The following is a 22517-nucleotide window of genomic DNA, read 5'->3' as shown; positions in this document are numbered from 1 at the left end:
AGATAATTAATCGGGAATACCGCCAAAGTCTTAACCGGGAGTCTCGAACAAAAAATGTATGGCGCACTTTTTGATTGGTCCAGCGGATGCTGAGCTACACTCACTAAAAGTGGGAAAAAAATTAGTAAAAAAAAAATTTGCCAGATAATGACTCAAGAATAATGCCAAATTCTTTAGCAAAAAGTAGCGAACAAAAAATGTATGGCGCACTTTTTGATTGGTCCAGCGGATGCTGAGCTAAACTAGAAAACAAATTCAGAAAAATTTTAGAAAAATTAAATTCGCGAGATAATCGATTAGGAATACCACCAAAGTAGTTAGAAGAAAGTTCTGAACAAAAAATGTATGGCGCACTTTTTGATTGGTCCAGCGGATGCTGAGCTACACTCAGATAAATTTTTTAAAAAATTTAATTTGCGAGATAATTGGTCGGGAATACCGCCAAAGTCTTAACCCGGGAGTCTCGAACAAAAAATGTATGGCGCACTTTTTGATTGGTCCAGCGGATGCTGAGCTACACTCACTAAAACTGGGAAAAAAATTAGGAAAAAAAAATTTGCTAGATAATGACTCAAGAATAATGCCAAATTCTTTAGCAAAAAGTAGCGAACAAAAAATGTATGGCGCACTTTTTGATTGGTCCAGCGGATGCTGAGCTACACTCATTAAAACTGGGAAAAAAATTAGGAAAAAGAAAATTTGCCAGATAATGACTCAAGAATAATGCCAAATTCTTTAGCAAAAAGTAGCGAACAAAAAGTGTATGGCGCACTTTTTGATAGGTCAAGCGGATGCTGAGCTAAACTAGAAAACAAATTCGGAAAAATTTTAGAAAATATAAATTCGCGAGATAATCGATTAGGAATACCACCAAAGTAGTTAGAAGAAAGTTCTGAACGAGAAATGTATGGCGCACTTTTTGATTGGTCCAGCAGATGCTGAGTTACACTCAGATAAATTTTTTAAAAAATTTTGAAAAATTAAATTTGCGAGATAATTAATCGGGAATACCGCCAAAGTCTTAACCCGGGAGTCTCGAACAAAAAGTGTATGGCGCACTTTTTGATTGGTCCAGCGGATGCTGAGCTACACTCACTAAAACTAGGGAAAAATTTTCGAATAAAAAATTCTCCAGATAATGACTCGGGAATAATGCGAAAAAATTGAGCAAAAAGTCTCGAACAAAAAATGTATGGCGCACTTTTTGATTGGTCCAGCGGATGCTGAGCTACACTCACTAAAACTGGGAAAAAAATTAGGAAAAAAAAATTTGCTAGATAATGACTCAAGAATAATGCCAAATTCTTTAGCAAAAAGTAGCGAACAAAAAATGTATGGCGCACTTTTTGATTGGTCCAGCGGATGCTGAGCTACACTCAGATAAATTTTTTAAAAAATTTTGAAAAATTAAATTTGCGAGATAATTAATCGGGAATACCGCCAAAGTCTTAACCCGAGAGTCTCGAACAAAAAATGTATGTCGCACTTTTTGATTGGTCCAGCGGATGCTGAGCTAGGTAATGAGAATTATAAAAAGTATAAGTGAGAGTTAAAATTGAAAAAATTGAAGTGAAAGAGGAAATTAGTGGATGTGAATGTGAGAATGGAAATTTTTAAAATTGGAAGTGCAATTTTGGAAAAGTGGAAATGGATTTAGGGATTATTCATTAATTCCGTAAGGACGATGTTGGCTAATTTTGACCCTCCTACCCTCATGTAAGAATACATATAAGATATTTTGGACCCCTCTTTTTTTTACGTAAGTTTTTAACAATATTAATGTAATTCAAAAATTAATTATAACAATACAAATGGAAAATACGTGTCAAAATCTCACGTAAGAATAGCTGCTACCTTTTCCCCCCGACGTAAGATCATGTAGAGAATGGCCCCTTACATAATCGACATAATTGTTAAAAAATACGATTAACAATCTTTGGCACTTGAATGTTATTGTAAATCTGAATTATCGATTCTCTGAAGATAAATATGTATGATAAAATATAGGAATTGTAGAATTGTTGACTGTCATGAAAAGTTTAATAGAGACTTGTTATAAGAAATGTGAAATTGTATGTTTATCAAAAGGAATCTCGCATATGTAGGATCCGATAAATTGTAGATAATCAGTGATAGTTGCGCTGACAGAAAGTCCCCATGGAGCTACCTGCACTGCGGGGTACCACAACTTGAAAACCAATGCAAGAGTGAGAGAGGGACAGGATCACAGATCACAGATCAAGTCAACTGAAGAGACGATCACTTCGATAGGGGAATTAGGCAGCATGATTCGAACATTCCATCGTGTCGTGGGTCCTTAATAATAAATAACACACTAGTCTTGCAAAGTCAGTTTTAAAAACAATCATCAAACAAATTCAATTGTTTTTATAAATAGAAAAAATTGGAAATTATAAAATTTATAAAAATTAATAACGTATGTTTAGAGGTGTAACTATTTTATTAATTTAAATTTTATTTATTAATTTCTAGTTTTTAAGATTTTGTTCTTTCTTCAAAATTCTTTATTAGACAAAACAATTGATTGAAGAGTTTAAAAAAAATTGATTTAAAAAAAAAAATTTTTTTTATAAATCAACATCGTGGGAGAGTATGTTCACCTCGCGTGGGGTCCATGACAAAGACATAGGTCAGCAAATCTTTGTTAGTTACAAGATCTCGCCTGGATCTTCGATCTTCGTTTATGAAACAAAGATCATGGACCACTCACGTTCAATGTTATTTCGAAGAGAAAAAAACAATCGAAAATGATATGATTAATTTATTAATATGTATATAATGAAATGAAAACAAAAATTAAAAAATAAATTCATTTGGATGGAGAATAAATATTTTGCTACTTGTGTAAAATTTTAGCTTAAATATGTTTAGAATTGCTCCAAAGAGATGCAAAATTTTCTGTCGATGATGATGATAAGAGATTTAGAAATGAGAAATTCATAAAAAGTAAAAGAGATGAGTATAATCTTTGGAGGATGTAATGGCACGCGTTCAGATGAGAGAGAGAATGACGAGGACGAGGATGAGGACGATAATGACGATGATAGGCCGATAGGACGACGAAAGGAGTTTAACCTGCGGCGCTCTGGGTGGAACGTGTTTATTCGGAAGGAGGCTGGTCTTTCGCTCTTCCAGTCGTGCGCCAAGGAATCGGCAAGCGCCCCTGGAATGTCTTCATTAAAATACCCGAGCTCATCGTTTATGCAGAGCAAAAACACAGAGAGAAAGAGAGAGAGAGCCGTGAAGTTCTCCATCTCGTTTCCAAAACTCAGATCCATTTCTTTCGTATTGTTAAAAAAAAATTTCAATTTTTGAAAAACAGTTAAAATTAAGACAGATTTCTAGATTTGAATCATAAAGGGGTATATGATGATGATTATAAATCATTTTATTCGAATGCATTGAATTGAGATTACACAGGAATCACTTTGTTCTCTTTTAAAGGTCATTATACCACTCATGTCATATAATTTATAATGCTAATCCACTTAGTCTATTCAGTATACAACCAGAAGTTGCGCAGCAATGAAACACGCCGATTTTCGAATCACAATGCACCTGCCTTTCTACCCTCGTAGAATGTGAATTCCTAACTCGGCGAACTCAATAGGGTGTCGATGGTTTCGAGCAAAAAAGAAAAAAGAAACACGTGCGCAATATTCCCTTTCTATTGGAATTAATTTTCATTTTTAACCCTTCTATTCGAAAAATATTTATTTCCATATATAATTTACAATTGGAACAATTGTAATTTAAACCAATTAATATACTTGAACCAACTAAAAAACAGCTTCTCATTCTCTTTTCGCAATAATTTGATCTATTTTTCTCTTTCTCTTTATACCTCTTTATGTTTATAAGTTATCCAATCGATTCTGTGAAGAGAGAAAAAGACAATAAAATTTCTCTCGCATTTATACCTGTATATATGATTGTGTATCCTTGTTTCTCAATGCGGGACCAAAGGAGAAGCGAATCATCCTTCTCTCCTCGTTCCCACGGGTTCCGAATCTCATCTTGACATAGAATATATCCCTGCAGAACTAAAACGGCGATACAATTAATGTATGTCCTTCGTTTCGATATCGCCTACTTCGCGGCGGCTTCCCTCTGTTAATTTTTTTTTACTCAACAGAAAAGCAGAAGCTACCGCGAAACGCTAAACGGCCACCACTTTTCTTATATATATATATTTAGAGGGCCACCACGCATTTGTTCGCTTCCGGCATCAAAATGCCGACCGATCATGATGCCAAATGGACCGCATATTCTATGAGACGAATTCTCTGACAAATCTTTAATTTATTTTCTTTTTTTTTCACTTTTTCTTTCTGCATAGAAAATAATATATAAATAATTTTTTATATTTACATTTTCTTTTTTAATCGATTCAATTGTTTGTGAACTTAATTTTCGTTCAAGTTTTATTGGTTTCTAAATTAAAATTAGTTGAAATTTCAATTGGCTCAAATTTTAAGTTCAAATTTGAATTTGTTCAAATTTCAACTAGTTCAAATTTTTATTTGTCCAAATTTCAATTGGCTCAAATTTTAAGTTCAGACTTGAATTTATCCAAATGGTTCAAATCTTAGTTGACTCAAATTTAAATTGGTTCAAATTTTAAGCTATTCAGATTTCAATCTGTCCAAATTTTAATTGGTTCAAATTTAAATTGGTTCAAATCTGAGTTAGCTTAAATTTTTATTTGTTCAAATTTAAATTGGTTCAAACTTCAGTTGGCTCAAATTTTAAGCTATTCAGATTTCAATTTGTCCACAATTTTATGCTGTTCATATTTAAATTTATCCAAATTTTAATTGCTTTAAATTTTTATTTGTCCAAATTTTAATTGGTTCAAATTTTATTTGGTCAAAATTTGAATTCGTTCAATTTTCATTTGGTTAAAATTTCAATTGGTTAAAATATACAAACTTGTTTGAAACTTTAATATCCTAACGAAAAAAGACAGAAAATAGAGCATACGTTATAAAATTGATCAGAAAATAAATGAATAAAAAGATTGTCAGCGAGAAGGAAGGCTGTATATAAAGAGAAGAACAATGTTAAATGTAGAAAAAGAAGAAATGTACAATGATAGAATCTATGGGAGAATATATGAAGAGAGAGAGAGAGAGGGAGAGAAGAAGAGAGAAAGAGGTAAAATTGGATGGACGATAGAGAAAGAAGAGGATCTCTGAGGTGACACTGCCGAAATATGTCTGATCGGCATTCCTAGGACTTTTTTCGTCCTTTGTTGAGAGAGCGGCGTCACTATGTCATCGAGAAAGACCGCCGACGCCACTCTGCTACCAAAACGGCGCGATATCATTGGTCCTTGAGGTCCTGGCTAATAAGAACCTACGGCTCAACTTGTGCATCCATTGTCAGCTTTCGGATGATGCATTGTGAGAAACAGATAGTAGCGTTGTCATTCGAATCATCTTCTCCACATACCAAAATCCCAACATCATCTACATTTTTTTTTTATATGTCATTATATCTTTTAATGTCGCTATAAGAATAATTCAATTTTTAAATTAAAAACTTGAACCGACTAAAAATAGAAATAAAAGTATTTAAAATTGATACTGGAAATAATAAACAAATATGTGTAAATACAGATTTGTATTATGTATAGCATGACGATAGAATATAACCTGCTGATGAAGAAAGAAAAATTGGAATCATCGAGTGACAAATGATATGGTTGCTTTTATAAGGCAAAATGTCATTGTGGAACAAAATTAATATTCATATTCACGGTCCTTGGACCATTTATATATAGTCCTGGTGCAATATACCAATAACCTGACCCCTGTGTAAGCCCATTCAGGGGTTGTGTCAGACTAAACTTTATGGGGTGATGCAAACCCCACGTGCTCGGTATTTAATTATTGAGAATGGAGGGTTGTCTCATGTATATATATATATATATATACGAGATCTCGCAATATAATGTGTCCCTATGTTTCATGGGGGTCCACGCGCATCCTTCTCGGTAAATGTCCAAATAAGCAGACGTGAAAATTTACATCCTTTCAATTGCACAATTTTTTTTTTTAAATTTTAACAATTAATCACTGGAATACCAATAAAAAAAAGTGTCTTATAATTTTGATAATTAGAGAAAAAATATAACACTAGATTTTAGAAAGAAATTGAGATTCTTTAATTTAGGAGAGATGTGGTCGTTATTTTTGGTTGGTTGGCATTATAAGTAAAAGCAGACTTCGCACGTGTCCATGAATGATGTTGAGCATTCATCACCCCAGCTGTATTTGACGATATATATCAAATATTTGGTGGCAAAAAACAAAATGTCGCCAAATTGGCGACAATGTTGTCCAGAGACTCGACAAAAGTCCTGGAGGAAATTTCATATAAAGAATAAGCGTATATACTCTCACTTGGGAGAGCAAGAGAGAAAGAGAGAGAGAGAGAAAGAGTAAAGCAAAGTGTTGAACCACGTGATGACCACGTGGTTTCCTGTTTGGTTTTTCCACGTCTAGCCAGCACATGCTTGATTGCGTAACAAAGTGCACAAATCATATACCAGTCCCTAAGAAACTCAACAGACTGATTTATTGCTCAAACAGAGCAATGCCCTTTATTAATCGTGAATATCCTGCTTGTTTATCCACCACGATCAATCAATTAAAATCAATTGAAACTTTAGTCCTTTATTTTGACACAAGTTTATTTACCGTGAATTTTAATTATACTTACCGTCAACTATAATGTTACACGACAACACTTACCGTTGATAGTAGTTATAATTTGCAATGATTACCGTCAATTATACTTGAAATTGAAAGCACTTACCGTTAATAAAAATCATAATATTCTGCACTTACCGTCAACTATATTTATAAATGAAAGCACTTACCGTTAAAAATAATAATAAATAACCGCATTTACCGTCAAGTGTGATTTTACACGAAAGCACTTACCGTTCGTAAGAGATAATAATAATAGTCTACAATTTTAATTCGCGGTAAGAGCGGCTAAATACATTTATCAACGGTAAGTGCTGCAGATGGCGTTTACAATTTACGGTAAGAATGACAATCTACAACTGTAATCAATGGTATGTGCTTTTAATTATAAATATAATTACCCGATAACCACAATGTTATACGAAAGCACTTACTGTTCACAAAAGTTATATGAATGATCGCACTTACAGTTTATAATAGTTGCAAATAATCACACTTACCGTCAATTAAAGTTGTAATCGAAAACTCTTACCGTTTATTATAATTATAATAGTCCGCACTTACCGTTGATTATAATTGAAATTTATAACTACAATTGACGGTAAGTGATTTGGATTACAATTATAATCAACGTTAAGTGCTTTCCATTACAACTATAATTGACGGTAAGTGCTGTATATGACAATTATAGTTAACGATAGGTGCGTGTATTATATGAATAATAGCAGCTCTCATCGTTGATTACAGTTATAATTTGACGCACTTACTGTGAATAATAATTGTTATTTTCAGCACTTACCGTCAATTATATTTGTAATCTAAAGCACTTACCGTTGATTATAATCAACAGTAAGTTCAAAGAATTATAACTATTGTCAACGGTAAGTGCGCTTACCGTGAATTATAATATACAGTTATAAATGACGGTAAGTGCGGCTATTTATGAGTACAGTTAACGGTAAGCTCTGGCGTATACAATTGTAGATGACGGTAAGTGCTGTCTATTACAGCAATTGATTGCAAGTGCAGATAAATATTTATTACAATTAAGATCACTTACCGTCAATTAATTATAATAGTCCGCACTTACCGTTAATTATAATTTCAATAAAAAGCACTTACCGTTGATAATACTTATAAACGATTACACTTACTATATCATGAATTGTAATCGAAGCACTTACCGTTGATTATAATTGAAATTTATAACTATAATTGACGGTAAGTGCTATTTTTCTATAAAAAAAAGAAAATATTTACCTCCATTGGTATAATTTTATTTTTTTAAATGAATTTAATATATGATATTTATGGTGAAATAATTATTTCCTTTGAAATTTTATTACTAATTTAGAATTCCTAACGATCCTCAAAAATGGTAATAATAACACACGAATAAGTGATAGAACTGAAGAGATAAAATAAAGATACGATCAAAATTCACATATTTAAGCCTAAACAAATGTCATATGCCTTAAAGTACTCATTTAGTACCTTATAGAATTTGGATCTTGGCGATAAATCAGACAAGTTAAATCCAGTTTTAGAAAGAAAAAAAAATAAGGGAGGGGAAAAAATGAATCTCTATATAATAAGTGAAAGGAAGAGAGAATGAGTGAATATTGTGGAGTTTTAGACGAAAAAGAAAGAAAAAAAAGTAACCGTCAGTTATGGATGACAGAGAAGAAGATTTTGGTAATTAGAAGAGGGCGAGAGGACGGAAGGGCGTCGGGGCGCCCAGTAAATCTTTTCCGTCGCCTCTATCCTGCTTCTTATCCGAACATCGAACCTACGAGGTATCTCCTTGTTCGTTCCTTCTTCTTCTTCCCAGTCAACCAACAAGATTTATTTTATTATTTGCTAGATTTACTGGCGGGCTACCGTTTATTGGAATCCTCTTCTCTATCGATATGGGATTATACAACATTTTAACGATCTGAAAATTATATTATGAAATGCGTATTATAATTATCTTCCAAACACATTTTTGTTTCTTCTTTTTCTATTTGGAATTTAAAATTTGGAATAATAAATTAATTTAGTAGATAGTGAATCAAATAAAATTGATATTCGTTTATCAAATTAATATAAATGTTACAATAATAAACTGTAACAAAATTTATATCGCACCTAAACAAATTTTTAAGTCAAAGTTAATTGCCGGTTCTTTCTCATCTTGTTAATGTCAATTTTTATCCGCTCGAGTGAAGCGAGAAATCTCAAAAATCTAGTCCAAAAGGCACGTGTTAAAAATCGATTAGCATTATTGACAACCAGATGTTTTGTCACCTTATTTTTTCTTCGACATTTCATAAAAAGTGACAGTTTATAAAAAAAAAATATCCTCAATTCTTAGAATAGATTACATATATATTATATTTTTAAAAGTAATAAGAAAATATAATTTTAAAAAATAGTAGAGATTTTTTAGTTTTAAAAGGGAAATTTCATTAAATGCACAATTAGTTGAAAATTTAATGACATGTCAAGAGTCCTTTTTATATACTCTAATCGGAAGATAGAATTCCAGAAGATTTAATTCTCCTTTCTTATTACGTACTCGATTAACCCTCCGGACTTTAGAATCAACCCTGTAATTTAAATAAATGCGTAATTAACATCCTATGGTGTCTAGGAAAAACAGTAAAAAGAATGAGAATTTTATTTAATGTTATTGATTTTATTATTTGATTAGTAAAATATTTATTTTATATTTTTTTTTATTATTTATTTTTAATTACAAAAAAAATGTTATATTCAGAATACTTAATATTAATAGCGGATTATACATAAGGGAAAAAATTGAAAAAATGATATAATTAAAAAAATCAGATTGGAAATAATTAATAGTTTATTCAACATCTATATATAATCGTAGCACGATAAGCATGTACGTCCTTTGATTTTTCGTTTTTGTACAAAGTCCAGAATAAATTGGATATTAAAAAAAAAAAAAATTGAGAAAAGCAAAATTACTTTTAATTGCTTTTCAATAAAATTCAGAACTTTTGCAGCGATCGATTATAAATTACAATAATAATTAATAATAATGATGATATTAATAATAATAAAAATAATAATAATACAGCAATATGCATAGCAGTGTATGGCAAGATCATTGGTCAATAAATACTTCTCTCGTCTTTTAAACACTAAAATCATGGAACAATATTTCACTTAACCCTATTTACATAAGGTGGGGTCTTTGAGACACCAGTTATTTCAATACTATTTTTTTTATACACTATTTGTCTAAAATCATTTATTTTAATTTTTAAAATAATTTTTTATCATCTTAATGACAAAAAAATAACCCTCAAAGGATTTTTTATAGAGGACCTTTGAGAATACCTTAAGGAAATAGGGTTAATTTTAATTGGTCCTTAAATAAAAATTCTCTTTGTATTTTTTTTCAATTTTTCTCACTTTGAAATTACTTTTTGATTTCTTAATATTTCCGCATAAATTATACAATTTGAATATTAACAATCCTCGAATTTGTTTTGTTAAAAAAAAAAATCAAAAATTTATTGATCAATTGATTTTTATACGGAATCTAAAATAATTGATTTCATATATATATAATATACTTTGTATATTAAATTTTGTAATATCAATGAATTTATATTAGAAAAAAATGTTTTTTATTCTAAAGATTATAATATTTTTGTAGATTATAATCTTTAGTTTTAGGAAATTAGAAACAAAAAAACTTTTAAAAAAAAAAGTTTAGCAAAATTCTACTTTTTACATACCTATATACACACTATTGTCTGTAACTGGTAGAATATTGCAAACAGATTTTTTTTTTTTTTGAAATAAATTTTCTTAATAACTATAAACTAGAAATTTCGCTCGATTTTTTTTCGGCTAGCAGCAATCACTAAGGTATTATAGTGCGCGCAATTTTACTATATTTAATAGTAGTTTAAATTCACGCTACATTATAGAAGAGCCTTAAAAGATGTAGTTAACACTATGTACAATTTTAACGCTTTCATTTAAAAGTATAACAAAGTCTTTTTTTTATACGTTTCACCCCAATTTTTATTTTCTTTATACTCTCTAAATTTGAATCAGTGAGAATTTATACTGACGAAATAGTTGGAATTTAGAGTATTTATGATTTGTTTTTTTTTAAGTCTTTATCAATTATTAAATAAAATATTTTCCAAACAAAAAAATAAATAAAAAAAAACCGTTAATATTTTTCTTTTTTTTTAGAAAATTAATTTTTATTTGAAAATGAGAATTGGAGTGAAACATATATATATATAATCAAGGACGGCGAGTGGATCAATATTATACGCTCTTTGTATTAATAATTTCTACCTAATTTTTTCCTAATTACCAATTTTTGACTTTATCGGTCCTTTATATCAGTCAATGAATGAACCGAAATACTGGCACTCAATTCTAGAACCAATACATATCTTTGGAATCTTGAACTTGAGACTCGAGACCTGCAACAGAAAGGAAAAAAAAGTTTGTTAATAAACAATTTTAAAATAACATTATTTTATTATTTAATTGAAAAAAGGAAAAATTTTCTCAAATTTTGAGAGAGAGAGGTTTATTATAAAAAAAATCCTAATGAATATTAATTAAGTATATAATTCTGAAATAATTCGTAAATGATGTGCGAATGCTTCTGAAGAGGTTAAGAGGATGAAAAGGGTGAGAGAGAAGGAGAGAGAAGGTAGATGATGATAATAATAATCTCGAGCTGATGTATAAACTGGACGGTACTTGTCGAAGAATTATTTATCGTCGAACCTTTTGTCGATGGAGAAAGCAACTTTTTTGACGGATGCGAGGGTGCAGAACTGGTGATGGCGCCTGCTGAGCAACACGGTCGACTGGTTAGTTTTAGATGGACAGTGTTCATATGATGTCGAGAGAGAAAGAGAGAGAGAGAGATCGAACAGTTGAGATCTCATGTCCTTTATGACAGCGCCACGCATAGATCTAAATTTTATCTCAAATCTCGATATCCTCCAGGCAAAGATCACAATTCAATGATATTCGTGGCGCACTGTCTCCTCTTCAAATCTCACGATCCAAAATCCAAAGTGTCGAAACAAGACGAAAAGGATTTTTTTTTCTTGTGTCCGTTAACTTTAAATTCTTCACAGCTTTTGTCTTTCAATTATTAATATTATTCAATGTTCTATTGACATTTTTCTTTATTGGAATCATTTCTCATATAAATTATTCACAATACTCAATTATTCCAAGTTTAATATTTATGTTTCGATTACATTTATAATTGACGGTAAGTGAATTTAATTGTAATAAATAATAATCTGCACTTGCAATCAATTGAAAGCGCACTTACCGTCATCTATAATTGTATACGTAATTATCGTTAACTACAGTCATAAATAGCCGCACTTACCGTCAGTTATAACTGCGTATATTTATTTCATTATAATTCACGGTAAGCGCACTTATCGTTAACAATAGTTATAATTGTTTGAACTTACCGTGAACTATAGTTATAATTAGCGATAAGTGTTGTCAATTATGATTATAATCAACGGTAAGTGCTCAAGATAACAATTATTATTAACGGTAAGTGCGTCAAATTAAAACTGTAATCAACCATAAGTGCTGCAATTATTCATATAATTACCCACACTTACCGTTAATTATAATTGTCATCTACAGCACTTACCGTCAATTATAGTTGCAATAGAAAGCACTTACCGTTAATTATAATTGTTATCCAAAGCACTTACTGTTGACTGTAAATTGGTACTTATAACTATAGTAAACGGTAAGTACTTTCGATTACAACTATAATTAACGGTAAGTGCTATCCATTACAACTACAATTGACGGTAAGTGCGGTAACTTTTATCTGTGGTCAACGAAAAGTATTACGATTATTAATATTATTACCCGCACTTACTGTTAACTATAATTGTCATCTACAGCACTTACCGTCAATTATGGTTGCAATGGAAAGCACTTACCGTTGATTATAATTGTAATCCAAAGCACTTACCGTTGACTGTAAGTTGGTATTTATAACTATAGTAAACGGTAAGTACTTTCGATTACAACTATAATTAACGGTAAGTGCGTTCCAATACAACTATAATTGACGGTAAGTGCGGTAAATTTTAACTGTGATCAACGATAAGTTTCACGATTACTAATATTATTATCTGCACTTACTGTGAACTATATGCGGTCGAAAGCACTTACCGTTGATTGTAATTGATAATTATAATTAACGGTAAGTGCTTTCGATTACAACTGTAATTGACGGTAAGTGCAGTCATTTATAACTATTATCATGATATTATAGTTATAAATGACTGTACTTACCGTCAATTACAGTTGTAATCTAAAGCATTTACCGTTAATTATAATCGAGCAACAGCTTATTGATTTCGATTACTACAATAAATGCTATCATTTATAACTATTATCAAAGGTAAATGCTTTCGAGTACAATTATTATAGTTTACTGTAAAACTATAGTAGTTACCCTATTAATTAACGGTATATGCACTCTAAGTTATGTACACATTTGTAAATGCATTGAAAAAAATGATATTAATTTGATATTAAAACATGATAAGGGGGTTTATAAGTGGAGTTAAAATCGCAAGTGTGCATCTATTGCTACCTGAGTTGCACTTATTGAATTTTTGATCTTTTATAAAAGCACGTGGCGACACGCGACTATGAATGAATGCCCTTTGTATAAAAAAACATCAATACCAGCACTCAAAAGATGTTAAAGCAAGTGTTATCAAGTGTAAGGGTCTAGAGTGTTATTCGATAAAAGTTCGGTCATCCGGAAAATGATCGGAAACGTCGTGAAGGGAAACGCGCGTTGTAAAAGTGAAAAAAAACCGAGTTTTTCCTCCCATGCCCCTTTAACAAATTTCTCATCAAAAGTTTTCTTTCTTTATAGAGAAAAAAAAACTCCATTTAAATTCCTATTGATTATGAACTTTGTTCCTATTTATATAAAACAAAATATATTTAACAGAAATATTGATGTAAATTTTATAAAGTATCGATAATTTTAAATATAGTAACCAATAAATCATTTATATTAATATATATAAATGGAATAAAATTTTCCCTCATAAATTAAATGCTGACCAATTCAGTTTATGTGTTTACGAGGGAATAATAATATTAATAATATAATCTTCCTGGGAGCGGCATATAAATTCCAAATCTAATAAATACCACAGATACCTATAATGACCATCAGAAAGTGTTTAATGGGTATAAAGGAAGTATAATATTAGATGTGAGAGACTTTACTTTGTAGGACGTTCAAGTATGCGGAACATTATCCAATGTGAGAACAAAACGATACGTAGAGGGGTCCATTGGAAAATAGGGTGATGTCGCATGACCTAAACAATATTGCGCCTACTATTTGCCAAGTCACACGCGAGACGAGAATCAACCCCTACTATTATTTGTCATAGGGTTACCAATCAATTGATCACTAATGTCTTTAGATTGAAAATACATATTTTTCTCCTAAATTATGTCCAATAATTTATATATATAAAATTTAATACTCAACTTTTCTTCACAAGAAATTTGTGATAAAACATGATTTTTCAACGTATATATGGGATCAATGGAAAATTATTGCCATTTTGAAAAGACTTTGATGTCTATGGAGAGAGACAAAGTTGTGGAAATCTAGAATTCTGTGGACTCGAGGGGTTATGAATTTCTCGACTACAGTAACTTAATATCAAAGAGCATTCAACAAACACGAAAGAGGGGAAGTTTCTTGACTTCTAAAGACGCGCACCGACAAAGCGCAAAGATATGCAGAAACTTTAGAATAACTCATTATATAACAATAATAACAACAAAATATCTTTCTCTGTTTTCTAAATATTTCGATTCTTCCCTCAATTATAAGGAATAAAACCATTAGAAAAAAATCAAAAAAAGAAATTATAGAGAAATTTAATGGTTTTTAAATTATTTTTGAAATTTTTTTTTTGGGATTTTTTTTTTTTTTGAAAAGAGATATATATGTTTTGTATTTATAAAGCATATTATATATAGTGGCATAATCTCTGTCGGTGGAGGTTCAAGAGATCAATGTTGGTGGCTGCGTGGCGACCACTCCCTTCACAAGTGTAGCTGACCAATCGTGACCCTCTGATCATCCCCGGTCAAGCTTTCCTACTTCCGTCCTTCTCTTTTCTCATCTGCTCGCAGTGAAGTTAAGCGTGACGTCACTGACCGACGCCATTTTCGAGGCGCGTGTCCGTATTCGCGAAAGCTATTTGCGTTTCCACCCCCACTTTCAACACTGAGAATATCAACCCGTAAGGCAAATTTACCCAAAAAAATTTTACTTTATTTTTCCTATTTGAATTACGAGCTTTTTTCAAATATATATAGCACTTGCAGTGAATTCAATTTTGAAATAACTAAAATTTTTTGAATTATTCAAACTCGAATCAAAAATCAAAAAAATATTCGAATTTGAAGTGACGGTAATTTTAAAAACTATATTATTATTATAATATTATTTAAACCATATAACTGAAATTGAAAATAAATATAAAAAAAAACCACAATTAAAAATTCCCCTATGTAAATGAAGTCAACTTCCAATTAGTAACGAATTTCCTGTATAATATAATTCACTTTTAACACTCAACTAATGTCATCACTCGGATGAAGAATGCGAGAGGAGTCAAATCTGGAGTTCTTTTTCATCGAAATGGACTTGCGCCAATAAAAAGAAAGAGATGCGAGTTTAAAACTGATGCGCACATTGAAATAAATTTTCACTTGACGCGATCGAACGCATTTCTCTCGTGTCGGTGAGCTTCCACCACTCTCTCATCCACCAACAAAAAAAAAAAAAAGGAAAAAATAAATAACAACAAAAGAACGAGGATCACTTCTCCGAAAAGGACTGGCAAGTTTTTCGTCGTGTGTGACGTATATAAACTGGAGCTCTGCTTGCAAAAGTCTCTCGCAGTCAGATCGTTGCAAATAACCGGCACATTGAAATCCGCGCGCAAGTGGCCCAGAGAAGATGACTGCAGCGGCCCAAGGGACCTGAGGCGTCTACTTTTTCGGCCACCGGTCTTCATATATCATTCATGGCGGTGCCTCTCTCTCTTTCTATATATATATATATATATCTCGCGGAATTTGTTTCCCTTCAATGTTTCTCCTATCAAAAGTGGTTTATAAGTATTTAGGTACGTGTATAATCTTTGCAAAATACAAATTTCACTTTGATTTAGAAACTTCCTTTTATAGGGACTGTAAAATTTTTTATCAATTCCGGTTGCTTTAAATAGAATATATATATATATTAATTCACAGCAAATACTAAATCGATTGCACTTACCGTCAGTTTGTAATTTTAATTATATATTATATCATTAATAATGAATTGATTCCTAACAAACGCAATTACCGTTAAACATTTACTATAATCAGACGCACTTACTGTCAATGGCAATCAACGGTACTTACCGTCTATTGTATATAGTAAAAATCACTTACCGTCGATTGACGCAATTATATATTTGTCAATCATGAATTAAATTTTACAATTGATTATGACGGTACTTTACGATAAGTGCTATTTACTGATGTATAATAATTGACGATCAGTTTTCATCAATATAAGCACTTACCGTCAATAGCAATAAACGTTTATTGTACATTAGAAATCACTTACCGTCGATTAAAAAGATAATTGGTACTTAATTATATTTCTTAGACTTTAATTAAATTTTACAATTTATTGTGACGATAATTTACAAATACTGATTACAAGTATAATTGACGGTAAGTGCACAACGATTTTATTATAAAATATATTTGTTGACGGTAAGTGAACTCGAATAAATATAGTAAATTATAGTTGTAATCGAATAGCACTTACCGTACAATTGACGGTAGTTGGTAAGTGCCAACTGTTACAACTAGATAATTAAAAAAAATCACGGTAAGTGCTAACGATTATATAAAATAAATATCAATTGACGGTAAGTGCACTTGAACAACAAGCACTTACCGTTGATTACAATTTTGAGTATTAGCTTTTTATTTAGGCTTTTATTTTATTTCATTTGAAACAAGCAACACTTATGTAATAATTTTAGACAGTAAGTGCAAACTACTAAACGAAGGTTTTTGTATACAAAAATTCGCCTGTTGTATAAATTTGTCTGCTTATTGACTATATACAATATATGTTTTGCACGTGTGTGTTGAGCACTCGACAATTCAGTATAGGAAACGTAAAGGATTCATCAGAGCGTGTCCCATCAATTAGAATTTGGAACTTTGAACACATACAAAGAAATTTTATTTCATTGTTCCCCTTTATAGGACAAGTGCGTCCATATATTTAAAAAAAATATACTTCCAAAATTTAAATTTTTTGAAATTCTTGCTTGAATTTCCCTATATCTATATTGGACTATACATAAAAAAAATCTATCTTTCTACCATTTACTTTAATATTCTTGGTTAAAAACTTGAAAACACAAATCCCATTAATTTCTTTTTCTTTCTCCTTATTCACATATTGACGATGTTGAATCTCCTCGTACGTATCTCTTCGCACATATATATGACTTCCATTTTCAGAAAGCGGTTCTTAACTGAATTTCATTTGCAAGTAAAAACCTAATTAAAGTAATTAAATTAAATAAAAATGATTCGAATTTAAGAAAAAGGGTTAATTTTTATGGATTGGAGAAAGGTTTACGCTTTACTAGGAAAAGGAGGTCGTTTGGAAAGCACACACAAAATGCGCGCGAGCGTGCGCGCTTTATCGTCTTCTTGAAATTTAAGTGCCTGTCATTATGTGAGGAGAGAGATAGAGAGAGAAAAGAGAGGTTGAAGTTGGTTACAACGCCGGATTAGGCAGTGACGTTTACAGGTTCTTGAGTAATTATATAATTGCGTAAATTAACTCGAACGGCATAAATTGGTAGTCGTTTAAGTGCGATTAAGAGAAATAAATCGCAATTACTGCGTGGCGACTGTTCAGAGATACCGCGAGTGCAGTCAACACACACAGAAAACGGTCAACTCTTCTTATACTTTTTTAAAAGAACTCGAGTGCAAGTCATTTAAACTTTTTTTTTCTTTCTCTTTATATTTTCCCCTCTCCTAGGAAACCATTTATTTTCCCTCTATATGTACTACCGGATTGACAAATTCAATTTGATTCAATGAATAATTTATTATGTCGCACACGCACCTTTTCCAGTGCATGCACTCACTTTTCAATCAGGTATCGATTATCACCTGAGAGACATCTATATATGTATTACTAAATATTTTATAACCAAAGAAATCGAATTACGTGACTTCTGCTCTTTCAGATTTTATCTTTTTTCTTCTCTATTTCCTTAATTTTTTGTTCTCTTTCTATATATGAAATTGTGACCGCAGTGTCACTAGTTGACGGTAAGTGGTATAATTTTTAACATAGATTAACGGTAACCGTATAGTTGATATAGAAATAAAATTGACAGTAAGTGGCATCAAATTTAATTAAGACGGTAAGTGTCTGTAGTTAAATTTTTTTGACGGTAAGTACATACAGACGATAAGTATAGTGGCATCAAGTACACTGACGGTAAGTACCCGGACGGTGAATGTAGTGACATTAAGCATTTAGTGACGGTAAGTACCATTTGCAATAAGTAAATTGACGGTAAGTACCATTTGCAGTAAGTACACTGACGGTACATAAGTACCATTGGCGGTAAGTGCACTTACGATAAGTGACATTAGTAGTAAGTTCACTGCCGGTAAGTACCATTACGTTAAGTACTACTGGCAGTAAGAACACTGACGGCAAGTACCATTGGCGATAAGTACCATTACGTTAAGTACTACTGGCAGTAAGTACACTGACGGTATGTAAATTGACGGTAAGTAAATTGGCGGTAAGTACCATGACGGTATGTACATTGGCGGTAAGTTCACTGACGGTAAGTACCATGACGGTAAGTGCACTTACGGTAAGTGACATTGGTAGTAAGTTCACTGACGGTAAGTACCATTACGTTAAGTACTACTGGCAGTAAGTACACTGACGGTAAGAACCATTGGCGATAAGTACCATTACGTTAATTACTACTGGCAGTAAGTACACTAACGGTAAGTACAATGACGGTAAGTAAATTGACGGTAAGTACCATGACTGTATGTACATTGGCGGTAAGTTCACTGACGGTAAGTACCATGACGGTAAGTGCACTTACGATAAGTGACATTGGTAGTGAGTTCACTGACGGTAAGTACCATTACGTTATGTACTACTGGCAGTAAGTACACTGACGGTAAGTTCACTGACGGTAAGTACCATTGGCGATAAGTACCATTACGTTAAGTACTACTGGCAGTAAGTACTCTAACGGTAAGTACAATGACGGTAAGTTATAATTGGCGATAAGTACCATGACGGTATGTACATTGGCTGTAAGTTTACTGACGGTAAGTACCATGATGGTTAGTAGCATGACGGTAAGTACCATTGGCGGTAAGTGACATATCAGTCAAATTAAAGTGCACGGTAAGTGTAATTGATTTAAACTATGATTAAAGATAAGTGCAGATGTTAGCACTTGACGGTAAGTTACATGAACTTAAATTGTAATCCACGGTAAATATTTGGTTGACGGTAAGTGCAGGAAAAAAAATACTTTTTTTCTATTAAAAATTTTTTTTTCTCACTCATTTTGAAAAATAAAAATCTTTACTCCTAAGTACCTATATATAATAATTTCAGTAAGTCGAATTTAAAAAATGGTGTGCAAGGAACAAAATGTAAGTACATACCGCGAATTGAAACAAATGCTATGGCGGCATTCCTTTAAGTAAATACTTGAAAACTCGTTTGGTTGGCTTGACCGCGAATCGACTCTCATTCTATACATCGCGAATCGAAGCACGCGTGTTAAACGCTCTCGAAAGCATCTCCTAAATTGGTCCTAACTCTCGTTGTGTCCACTCTGTCATGAAAGCGCTTCGTGCGCTAAATTATACACCAAAAGTATATTATATATAATATGAGTGAGCAAAAGAGTATATAGACGCACAACGAGTATTTTACCATTTAAAACAGTAGCTCAGAGAGCGCCAATTGAGTTGTACTTTAGTGCGTGTATATTTATATATATACATATAGCAAAGTCAAATGTTTACTATATTTTCCCGAAAGAATTTCTCACATATACATATATATACACACGAAAACTTTCCTGATTCTCCATAATTTGCGAATCAAGGAAAAGTGATTTCTTGATTTGAAAGGTATTTAGTTTTTTTTTTCTTCTTTTTTCAAGAAATTACTCAACAGGTGTTAACTTTATTTATTATGAACGATTTGCGATAAAAAAAAAAGAAAGAAAGAAACTTGGAAAAAACTTCCCAACCATTTTTGGTTATTATTTACAACTATTTTTTGTTAATTAGTATTATATATATCTTGTTTTTACTAATTAGTCATCTATAGTCAAGTCGTGTCACAACAAATCGACGTTTCACACAAGTTGATTTAAATAATTATACATATAGGCTTTTCGGGGTGAAACGTGCGTATATACTTCTACAAATACCTGTAACTTGTTTTACTTGATGTCTATAGATAATGATTTTTTTTTCTTAATGCTAAAAATCCACAAATTCGTGTTTAATTATTATAACAAATTGCTTAATTGATGTTGAACCTTTTTTATTTATTCGTGTAATTTAATTGCAGTTATAAATTGAAATAAGAGAAAACTGTGTCTGACTATATTTGGAATTTTTCACTTTAGCCATTAAACAATTTTTCTGTCTTGATATAAACTATTAGATAGTTTTTTCGTACCAAAAAAACAGGGAGAAGAATTTTGAATAATTATTAACTATATTTTTATTTGTAATAATAAAAAATTATTATTGAATAAATATATTATTTATATCTCAGATAAATTATTTCTTAAAATTTTTTTTTTGTAGAATAATTGATATATTTTTTGAGAAAAAAAATGTAGCAATAGAAATAATTTATTTAAATATAAAAAATTGAATACATTTTGTGAAAATAAATTTAAATAGTAAAATTATAGCTAAGATATTAATAAAAATTTTTTCATCGTCCATTTGTTGAAAGTTAATAATATGAAAAAAAAAAGGGCGTAAGTGTTGAGGGAGAATGATGAGCAAGTTGGGGTGTAACTGGCAGTTTGAAGGGGATGTATATTCTGGCACAGAGTCCAAGAAATGGCTGCCAGGGTTGAATCAGTGACATCGAGAGGTATGGGTAAAAGGGAGAGGTTCTCTAGTATCGATTTTGGAAGCCTCTCTGCGGCAAGGAACACCGAGCCATTGCGCCGCATAGTTTCTCAACACTGCTCAAATTTTACTATACATATATATGTTAATCGCTCTAAATCTTTATTTAACACTTTGAAAAATTTGTTTTTTCTTTTAAAAATTAAAAATTTAAATTAGAAGGAATTTATTTACTAAATTAAATTAGTGAAAATGTCTACGAATTTTTAGTCATTTATTTCACTAAAATCGAATCTATCAAAATTATAGTAATCACAGCTAAATTTTTTTGCTATGACAACAAAAAAGTTTACTATGATAAATAATATCAGGCTTAATTTTAAAGATTTTAGTGTCACAGCAATCTTTTTTGACCGCACAGCAAATTTATGTTCGCTGTCCCTATATATTAGCTAACGTAATTTGATGTGACAGCAAATAATTCGCTGCCACAGCAAATGTTTTCTATGCGTGTATTTAATCTTACGCAAAGCAATATCATTGCAATATTGCCTGAATATTGCAACTTAAGGCAGATCATGTTGTGACAACGAATTATTTGTTGACACATCAAATTATGTTAGCTATTATAGGAACAGTGAACAATTTGCTGTGGGGGCAAAAAAATTTTGCTGTGACAGTAAATTTTTAAAAATCAAGACTGCTTTTATTTATCACAGCAAACTTTTTCGTTGTTATAGCAAAAAATTTAGCTGTGGTTACTAATCTTGATAGATCCGATAGCAAACATCAGTTAGCATTTGTAAGCAATTTCTTTTTCTCCGTGTGTTATTTGGGAATACACGAATAGAAAAAGTTTGATGTGGCAGCGAACTATTTCCTGTAACATCAAATTACGTTAGCCATAATATAGGGAGAGCGAACAAATTTGCTGTGGAGACAAAAAAGTTTGCTGTGACAGTAAATTTTTCAAAATTAGGATATTATTGTTATCACAGCAAACTTTTTCGTTGTCATAGCAAAAAATTTAGCTGTGGTTACTAATTTTGAGAGATCCGATAGCAAACATCAGTTAGCATCTGTAAGCAATTAATTTTTTTCCGTGTATTTTACTGAAAATTAGAGAAAGAATTCTCACTAATTCAAATATAAAGACAACCCGCATTTAAATTAATTTCTATAATTTAATTAATTTAGTAATTTAAAAAATTAGTTAATGTTAGTTAATGTTAATAAATTAAATTAAAATTAATTTTATTAGTTAAAGATTTAGTTTGTTTAAAATGGTTTTCAAATTTAATTAATTTTGATCGGATCTCTATTTAAGAGAGGATTAATTTTTATATAGAGGACACACTCTCTCTCTCTCTCTCTCTCTCCCTCTCTCTCTTCATGAAAGTGAATGATATATGCAGAATATAATAATTGAACTCGAGGTCATGTATATAAAGTCAGGGACGTGTCACGTGATATCGCGTGAGTATCGCGAGAAGAGGCGTGTTGATG

At 31.3% G+C, this 22517-nt stretch overlaps 2 protein-coding genes across 6 annotated transcripts in view; one reads left to right on the top strand and one right to left on the bottom strand.

The window, feature by feature from the left end:
- The window catches only part of LOC127277219 (blood vessel epicardial substance-like), a 212612-nt gene that overhangs the window by 108860 nt on the left and 81235 nt on the right, over nucleotides 1-22517 (top strand). The gene's annotated exons all lie outside the window — the stretch shown is intronic.
- LOC127277223 (protein vestigial) overlaps nucleotides 9566-22517 on the bottom strand; it is an 89703-nt gene continuing 76751 nt past the window's right edge. For both annotated transcript variants that reach the window (XM_051298131.1, XM_051298132.1), the window contains exon 6: nucleotides 9566-11200. In XM_051298131.1, coding sequence (XP_051154088.1) covers nucleotides 11154-11200 — 47 coding nt within the window. In that variant the 3' untranslated portion in view covers nucleotides 9566-11153. The remainder of the gene's footprint in view (nucleotides 11201-22517) is intronic.

The sequence above is a fragment of the Leptopilina boulardi genome, unplaced genomic scaffold (assembly GCF_019393585.1).
Source record: "Leptopilina boulardi isolate dan_hultmark-lab unplaced genomic scaffold, ZJU_Lbou_2.1 LbouV2_165, whole genome shotgun sequence".
NCBI lineage: Eukaryota > Metazoa > Arthropoda > Insecta > Hymenoptera > Figitidae > Leptopilina > Leptopilina boulardi.
Note: the sequence above shows the minus strand (reverse complement) of the source record. Positions and strands in the feature narration are given on the sequence as shown.